Source organism: Symsagittifera roscoffensis, chromosome 4 (genome assembly GCF_963678635.1).
Source record: "Symsagittifera roscoffensis chromosome 4, txSymRosc1.1, whole genome shotgun sequence".
NCBI lineage: Eukaryota > Metazoa > Xenacoelomorpha > Acoela > Convolutidae > Symsagittifera > Symsagittifera roscoffensis.
The window spans coordinates 10,082,771-10,092,627 of record NC_087065.1 but is presented as its reverse complement, the minus strand read 5'-3'; the positions used below and the strand labels follow the sequence as shown (position 1 = coordinate 10,092,627).

The following is a 9,857-nucleotide window of genomic DNA, read 5'->3' as shown; positions in this document are numbered from 1 at the left end:
ATAAACAAGAGTTGGAGTTTTCTTATCGGAATATTATCCATTATCGGGAAATTTTTATATAATGTCATTGAAAACTCAACAGAAGGAAGAGTAACTTTTTTGCCTTTTTTGTTCTATTTTTTATAACCTTAGTAAAACTTCTCAAGTCAGAGAAAAGGTTCTTGTTAAAGAATCGTTTTTTGATTGATGACTTTTTTTGTAATGGCGTATCTGTGTTGGCACTAAAGAAAATTAACCAATCTAATTTTAGGTGTTTTTCTACTGCAATTCCCAGCGCATTTCGTTTATATTTAAAAAAAAATGTCTTTGTAACCAATCAAAACCTCCGAAGCTAACCGTAGAAGTAATTACTTTTTATACCAATTCGCAATTCGAAGCTACCTTTTTTCAGTTATTTCAAGTTCTAAATCAAAAATCAGGCTATATCTCAATCATTCATACCGAAAATTTATAGAAGAAAAAAAACTAAAGCAACCGCTCTTAGTTGAACAACTTAGTCAAATTGACTCAAACTTTTCACGGCGAACAAGTTGACGACACATGTGATTCAATTGGCAAATAACTTACATTCTCCCACTTACTGTTCACTTTACAGGTCATGGTCATAACTTTTTGTGCTTGATTTACAAACCTTTTCAACTTCACCATTTCAAAAAAATGATCTGACCGAAACATATTTTTTATAGCTTCAAAAGCACTATTATCTTTGAAGTTATATAACTCAAGTTTTCAATTCTAATTCGTGCTTTCTTTTCAGTTTACCTGAGATTTGACGCTGCTAGTTTCGAATAAGTTGATTAAATTTTTCGAGAATGTCTTGTCCAATTCCTGATCACTCCAACTCCTCAGATTACGATTATCTTGACAGAGGGTCTTCAAATGCTTCCAATTTCACAACTTTTAGTGATATTGACTTTTCCTCTCTTGATAAAATTGACCCTTCGGCTATTCTGTTACCCCTTCAATGGACAATTGCTTGCATCGGAATAATCGGCAACATTCTTGTCGTCATCATTTACAAAGGCCGACGAGAAAAATCACCAAGTGAAGTTTTCATCGTTACAATGGCTGTTCTAGACACACTTATGTGTCTGTTTTCTATATTTTTTACTGGCTCTAAAGATTATCTTTTCCCTAAGAATTGCTTCTGGTTTTGCTCGGCGGGGAATTTCGCGTTTGATACCGTGAACACTGCTTCGGCCGTTCTCACACTAATCGTGTGTATCAATCGGTACTTCGCAGTTTGCAACCCCCACTCGTATAGAACTGTTTTTGCTGACGAAAAAACGGTGCTAATTCTGCTGTTTTGCATCCTCGTGTCAGTTCTCAACTGTCCTTTGGGACTACTTATGTGTGTCAAGTTTCGATCCGGCGACATGCTGCCCTGTCCGTGTAACGAAGTCATCTACGACACTCCAGATATCGATATATTGAAGCTACTCTGGGTTCTAATTCGCACTCTAATGCTGCTGGTTAACGCTGCTACCATGATATACGTGTATCCTAAGATTTTCTGCAGCATGAAAGAACGTTCTAGAAGGATGCGCAAGCTGACGTCATTTCCGGCGATGACATCAGGGGCTGTGAAATTCTACAACAACGCAGCTGACAAGGAAAAAATGACAGCTGTCGTTTCAATTTGTGTTTTGACCCAGGGATGCAGTTCGGGGACGGACAAGGGCGAAAAAGTGAAGTCATCAAAAGATCTAGGGGCGACTCCTAAACAAAGCATCAGAGTTCATCGAGACGGAAAGTTGACCACGACCCTGGTAACTGTGACCATCGCTTACGTCACACTTATGACACCTGACATAATCGTTCATGTGATTGACACTTTTGCCCTGCTCGATAATGGACAATTCGACTTGATCAGAACTATAACTCAGACCCTGTATCTGCTCAACTTCGTGATCAACCCTTTCATTCATTTCTGGGTCAACAGCTACTTCAAAAGTGAAGTGCAAAGAAGGTTCTTTGGCTGCAAAGGTCATAACTTGTGCAGCTCAAATACATTCTAGAACATTCTAAAACATTCTGAAACTTCGTGATCAACCCTTATTCATTCAATTTTGGGTGAGCAGCTACTTCAAAAGTGAAGTCCGAAGAAGGTTCTTTGGCTAAAAAGGTCATAACGTGTGCAGCTCAAAAACATTCCAGAACATTCTGAACATTCCGAACATTCTAATTAACTACCGATAAAACAACCGTCAAAATTGAAAAACAATGCTAACAAATTATCATTTTGTGCTATATGTCCATTCTTACCATAAAATAAAATGTTTTGTCAAAAAATTATACTAAAACAAAATGACTGTAATTAATTAGTTTATTTGATTTGAGTTACGTGGGTATTCAATACACAGGGTTTATTACTGAATGAATAAACAGCAATAAAAGTGCATTGTTGGTGAGGTTTATTTTGTAATAAATTGTACTACAGAATGTCATATCTTTGATAAGTCAGCTCAAAAGGATCTTGTTAACTATTTTTTCCTCTATGGTGCATTTTAACGAACGAATGTTGCATTTTTCTCCCTACCAAGAATTGAAAATTAAGCATATACGATTTTTGTACCTTGTAAGGAAACCCCTATTCCCTAACAAGATCCGCAGAAAGTCCCAGAACAATCATTTGAGAGCCATAATTTAGTCATACAAATTAAATTGAATTAGTATCATGATTAAATAAAATGTTTTGTGTCATCTAGATTTCAAGAAGTTACTTCAGTGTTTCTTGTTTGATGTTATTTTGCTAAGAAAATCTAATTAAATCTTGATAGAGATTATTTGTTTTCTAAAAAAAGCAGCGAATGTTTTTCTAAAGATAATTCAGGGCCGTCGTCTCTTATCTCTTAAAATAAGAAAGAATAAAAACTAATCTGAGCTAAATTCCAAAAGATCAAAAAAGATTAAACATACTCAGGTTTTACCTTGGATGATATCAATAAAAGATAATTTAAACTCAGATTAAGGATGAAAACGTTTCTATTTTTTAACCTATTACATGCTGAATACAGATATATATATAAATTTTTGTAGATTAAAGCTAACCTCTTTATTACCCGGGATTAGCAGGGTATGTTTCATTACCGTGATTCTTTCAGAAGCTCGGTTATACTTTTGAGCCACTGATTGTTTTTTGAATTTCAAAAATATATTTTTTTCTGTTCCAGTTTTTCTTCCATTTTCCTGTTTTTTTTTTGTTTTGAACGGCAAAAAAGTAGGCTGAAACTTGCGGGAATAATGAGAGGCAATAACGTCGAGCTAACGTTAAAACTGCAGTAAAGTTGATTGGAAAAATTAGCCCCTCGTCAATTTGCCGGTCTAAATTTGTTTGGAAACCGAAAATGTTTATTCTAGTTGTCCTCAAAAATGAGACAACTTTTTTTGAATTCTTTTTTTTTTAAATTCAAATCATAACATAGGGCTTAAAACGATATTACCGTTTATCCCGTACAATTGTGCACCGAACTTCCTTCCACGCGCCTTAAGGGCGGCAGGTAACTCGTGATCGAACAAAATGCAAAAAGGATATAATTTTATGATTTTTTTGATAAATTTAACAGAGCAAGGGCATTCAAATGTTGGGTTTTTCAGACGCCAAAGCTTTTTGCGGGTGGATTTGTGCATGCAAATCAGTGTTTGTCAGATAAATACTTGTTTCAAAATACTTAGAAATTTGGTTGAAATCTTTGGCGATCAGCCAGTTAAAAGGGGCTAGAGTTAAATTATAACTTAAGTTGATTCTTAACTTCATCTTTTAGGGAGATATCAGGGATTTGTCGACTCATGTATTGTTGTCGTCTGAGATCCACGTCTAATCACAGCCACGCAAATAACCGTTGATTTTTGTCGCCATCTCTCATAAAAAGTTTATCGAGAATTTTTTGTTCGTGAGCTGCGCTACTAGAAAAATTTTTTGAGTCGTATTTTTTCAACGCATAGTCAACTGTAGTATCACATCAACAAGTCAAGTCAATATTGAAAATTTCTCAATAATTCTGCGAATTCCAGAAAAGTTTTTTGAAAAGAGTTTGTTGTTCCGACTTTCGTAACGAAAGTAACGGAATATTTGTGCTCAGGGTGGGTTTTTTTCTTCATACAAATTTCGACTTTTTAACTAGCCATTTTTGACGGAGTTTTTTGTAATATCATTCAAAAGGTACTGCTGTTCTGGGCTTAATTTGAAAAAGATATTTTATTTGTGATCTTTTTTTCGTAAAGTTATGGGGTTTAAATATTGGCATTTTGGCGACATATTTTTCGCTATTAAAGCGTAAGCGGAGATATATTCCGTCTTAGAAATCGTTTAAAATTGGGTGAAGGAAGCTTATTTGCCATCATTGCATTGTTACTGGGAGCGAAATCGGTCACTTTATACTTTATATGGCGTGTGGGAGAATCATTTTCTTAAATCTCAAATTTGGAAAAAATTTCTTCATTTTTTTTCATTACGAGGCCAAACTGTGCACTAGATAGGCGCACAATTTTGTGTCTGTATGTTCCTGGATTCCACAGACTAGTTTTCAAACTTTCTCAATTTTGCGGAACAATCAAAGAAAATGAAAGAACAAAAGAAGAACAAAGGGAGCGTCCCTGTCGAGGAATCCGCTTACTATTCACAAAATCACAGTTTGGCCTCGTTATCTTTTTTTTCTTATTTTGACTTTAATTTTTCCACGTTATTACTGCTTCATAGACCTTAAAAGGCAGTCGGAACAATCAGGGCTTCACCCTGATACGAGCAATCTTGTTCATGGTTTGAGATAAACTGATTAATCTTGCCAAATTTTATACCTTTTTAACGCCAAGTTGATTAGAATGTCTAAAACTTAACGCCAACATGATTTTACTTGCCATTATTTAACATGATTCTTGTGTCATTATTAAACTGATTTTTGAATCTGAGCAGCAATTATGTCTCGACGCTGAAAAAGCTGTGCCTTAAAGTTTGCTATCAAAAAGAGTTAATGCAGCGCAATTGCCACCAAACCAACCGAAAATCACCAAACCAACCAGTAAAGATCAAAAGTCAAAATTGTGGTATGAACTTTGACTTAAAAAATGACAAAGAATTTTTCATTGAAATTTATATCAATCTCTCCGAACCAACTTCTGTGAAATTATATCAATTAGTTTGCTCTTTGATTGTCTGCTTTGATTGTCATTTGAGTTTTCAAAAAATATTTGTCATACAATTTCCATAAATGAAAAAATGCTTATCGTACCATTTCCATATATGAAAAAATGTTTATCATACAATTTCCATACATGAAAAAAATGCTTATCCTAGAGTTTTCTTACAATTTTCTGAATCTATGAAACTATAGGAAATTAAAGGATAAGCACTTTATCATGTATGGAAATTGTAGGACAACCCGGGCATTTAAAGGGTCTATGACATTTCTGTAACTGTAAATCGAATCCATCAAAATGTAAAACCAATCAAATTAAATGACGTCAAATAGCTCCCATATAAGCTGAATCAATTTTAAAAATGGGTTTTTGTAAATGTAATTTTGATAAAAAGAAGAAGTGCAGCCGGTCATCTAGCTTTTTTTTTAGCATTTCATTAAGTTTTTCAATCGGTTCGAGAAGGTTTGGACCCAATTTTGAACCAAATTTTGCATTTTTTCGCAAGATATGTTTGAAATAAGTGCGGTTTAAATATTTTGCCTGAAAGGTTGAAAGGTTAGTTACTTATAATCGAAATTGAATGAGGTTTTTTTCCCAATAAATATACATAGAAAACGGAGTTCTCATCAAACAGAGCTAATTTTAATGGAAAACTCTCTCTTTTCGAAAGTCAACCGAAAATCAAACTGTATTATAACCGTAATACAACAACTCAAATCAAAAAATAGTGCGCAAAAACAGACAACTTGCAACTTTTGGTAGAAGCGACAATTAGCAAATAAAAAACTAATTCAATTTATCTCTTAAGTTAGAAAAAAAGCAAAAAATGTGCATTTGGTCAAGCCACCAAAAAAGCTGTAGCTTACTAATGCATAATAATACTTCATCCTGAACGACATGAAAATGTCATCAACCACTTTTTGGTGTGATGGCTCTTACAACTGATAAATTTGATCGATCATTTATTAATAGTTCAAGTGTATCTTTTATCTTAAATGTCTTTTTTGTGCTTAGAGACCTCTTAAAACAGACATTACTTTGTTAAATTACGATCTTCCAGACCGGTTTCTTCTTAGATGATTACTTATAGAAATAAATTTGATGAAAGTCGACTTATATTGGAAACAATCTATTATTTCATTAAGGATAATTAAATGATACAATCTGACTTTTAGCCCAGATTTTGGTTTTTGTTATTAGTAACGGTTGTTAATTGAGGTTCTCAAATGGTGACTGACATTTGTCTTCATTAATAAAACTGCTCATGTGTGTAGGGGGCTCTAATTTAACTCTTCTTCAGGTTAGCACTCTCTCAGAAATCAAATAATGGACCAATAATCACTTTCTTCTAACCGGGTCATCAGCTAATGGCAGATCTGCAATCTCTGATTGAGTTAATTACTGCTGAAGCTCCCGTTAACTTGATTAGCCAATTATTTAAATAAGTTCAAAAAATTCTCAAGGGTACATAATGAAACCAAAGATACAATGCAAATTACAATGACCCCTAGCAAAAGCCAATTATTATATTTAGAACAGGGGTGGATCTAGGATTTTCTCAAAAGGGATGCGGATTTTCCGAATTGTGTCGAAACTTTTTCAACCTTTTTAGGTCGACCAAATTGCTTTTCCGAGCACCCGCAGAACACTACAAATACCTTTTTTTGTAGTTTTTTTGGGCCGCGTCGAGAAATTCAGTAGGGACGCGGTTTTGTATTCATTTTCTACGGGTTCCTTTGAAGACAAATGATTCCACAAAACAAACAGGTAAAAATTGCATTTATGGAAAAAAAGATATTCTTTTAAATTTATAACAATCTGTTAGTTTTGAAAAAAAAAAAGAAACTTGTTTTTCTGCTACTCGCAGGTGATTTATGAAATGCTATTCAGCCTATCTAAGCATTATCAGCTTCTCCTAATTCACAACAATCCATACTGAATTAATTTGTCGAGTAATGCTCTTTTTTAAGGCTCAATGTAGTTTTCTTGCCTCTAAAATTTTCAGGTGGTACCACTATCGCAGCCAAAAGTTGATCAGCTGCGGTGGCCCTGAAGCTAAAGGCAAAGTGAGAGCTTGTCCGCGCACTGTCATTGCCATAGCAGGGGATTGATACCTGTGCTAATAGATTGACAACTGCTAAATACCTCTTATGTCATGAGGGTTTCAAAACTAATAGAGGATCTTAGCAAAACAAGATAACTACCTTCAGCTTCAAATTTTGGAGACAAGATCATTGATATGTTTGGCTATAAATGAACCTAGAACTGAACTTTGAGGCACATAAAAAAAACTAAATACGCTAAGATTGCAAAATTTTCGAAGCTAATTTTACAGCATCAAGCATAAAATACAAGTTACAATACCCACTAAAAAATACAGATTTATAAATTTGCTATATAAATTGATATATAAAGTATACCTTAATAATTTTATAAGTAATTATTATATAAATATATATATATAAAGCTATTTTCAAAAAAAAAGCAGATTTTCCAACATTGTGGTAAGTTAAATTAGTTTTTATTGCAATGAATGTTTCAGTTTAATTAACTAAAATCGAGTTAACCAAATATGTATTGCAAAAACTTCAAAACTGGCCAATTTCAATCTCGACTTTCGCACCATTAGCCAAAGCAATGTTCTTTTAAGCTGGCGGAGAGTTGACGGGAATATGCAGAAAACGTAGCGTAATGAGTAATTTCTCCGTTACCTGACCACCTATTTGAAATATTTTAACAAAAAATCATGGAATAAGAGATCAAAAAATAGAAATTCTGAGCTCGCGCTATGACCCAAACAAAATTGGCCAACCTCCTTTCAATGAAATCCTGGTCAAAGATTCTAGATTTACAAATCAAAGTTTTGTCCTTGAGTTAGCTTTATGCCAAAATTTTTGGAAAGTTAACACAGTTGGGCGATTTTGCAATGCTGCGATTCAAGTTTTCAGTTCCATTACAATATTTTCTATCTACTTGTCGTGATATTTTTTGTTTAAATTTTTTTTTTCGCGAACGAAGAGATCTTCAAGGTTAAACTGATTCGTCAGATATTATCTCTTCGATGGTAATGTATAGGATTCACGATAATCGGTTGGGCGCATACAAGGCTGGCATGATGAGTCAGGCAGCAAATGTTTCTGTTTTTTATTGTTGCAACCATACATTTGTTATCAGATATTAAGGCGGTATTTCTAAAAATGGAACATTTTGAGAGAGACCACCCAGAAAAATAAGACCTTTTTTCGAGATAAGACGTTCAAGTTGAGCTGCGAATGGGTTATCTGATCCATTTGGTTATTCACTCTGAAGCTTTATCCATAATCGAAGGTCCCACCAAGCTATGTGTTCCACTAGTCCAGGAGAACCAGTACTGCACCCTGGGGGGACGACTGGCAAGTTCATTTTTCAATTGTGAAAATTGGCATGCACGAAAATTGTTGAATGAACTATCGAAACATCAATTTTTAGGTGAAAAGCGGAACACAAAACCGGAACAGTTTGTTATTATTTGTTTTGATAAAATGGAAACAGGAAACAGCTCTGCGGAGCGTAAATACTGGGTCAGACAAGGAAATTAAGCCAACCGAAAAGCCATAAAACATACTTCATATTTCAAAAATATGCCAAAATATCATATTTAAACACTCAAATTTGTATCTATTAAAACATTTTTATTTCAAATAGTCTTCCTCGCATTTTTGTGAAAAGTAGAGAAGACTTCTTGTCCACTTTTTTAAAGCAAAGGTAAAAGTTATTTTCAAATTTTGAATTATGTTTTTAATTATCTGAAATAGTAGAAATAGCGAAAAATATTGGTTAGAAAAAATTTTCCTCGTCTTGTTTTAAGCGTATTTAAGTATTTCCGCACACATTTCTTTATAGTTTGATGCCAGTCCAAGTTGAACAAGGAAAGTTATCTAGAGCAAGAGCGTGAAATTTTTTAACAAAAGGTTTATCTCGTGAGAAACACCAGATGGAGCTATCTTGCAATTTTTTGCAAGATGGAGATTTTTTGTCCAAATCTTGATTTAGAGGGGTTATCTTGCTGTAATCTTGAACGATTCTTGCAAGACATTGCAAAATAAAAATCGTTAACGTTCTTTCAAATGAAATTATAATGGCCATTAGAAAATCGGTATCAAGATTTCATTATATAAAGATTTTTGAGTTTAAGTTCAAATTAGTGAGCTAGTACGTCATTCAATGCTGTTTTTCCCACAAAAAACTTGATCTGCAGAAGAAACTAACCGCACTAGAGTTTCATGGATAACAATCGATTACATTTCATGTTTGTTGTCAGTGACTAATAAAATTTCAAAATAAATTTATTATAATCCAATAAAAATGGATAAGAATGACACAGAAGTATGTTTCTGAGCATTAAAAGCAAGTAAAAGAAGCAAAAATTGAGCTGAACCATTTTTGTAAACACCAGTGATTTTTAATTTCTAAAAATTGAATATTTTTTATTGAGCTTGCATTCATTTTTGGGCAAAGATGACGATGGTTTTTTCACCCCCGCGTCCCCCTTTAAACGTTCACGGACATCCCTTCCACGCTTCGTCACCCCCTCTCCTTCGATTGTGTAAATCACCTTCTCACCCTAACCTACCACACGTACACTAATGATTTTTTACTCGCCAACTTTTCCTCCTATTAACTTTTTTGGCCTTCTTTTTTCTCGCCTTTATTTTTGGGGTGTGTGGTGAAAAGGGGCGTGA

The 9,857-nt window shown here is 34.0% G+C and overlaps 1 protein-coding gene across 1 annotated transcript; it reads left to right on the top strand.

Moving 5' to 3' along the window:
• Positions 1-342: 342 nt before the first annotated feature.
• Positions 343-2,749, top strand: LOC134844235 (neuropeptide receptor npr-1-like). The gene has a single exon (XM_063860821.1). The coding sequence runs from the start codon at positions 813-815 to the stop codon at positions 2,016-2,018; it is 1,206 nt and encodes a 401-aa protein (XP_063716891.1). The 5' UTR covers positions 343-812; the 3' UTR covers positions 2,019-2,749.
• The last annotated feature ends 7,108 nt before the right edge of the window (positions 2,750-9,857 follow it).

Excerpts from the sequence above, each read along its gene's own strand:
- LOC134844235 (XM_063860821.1), top strand. The coding sequence starts at position 813 with ATGTCTTGTCCAATTCCTGATCACTCCAACTCCTCAGATTACGATTAT.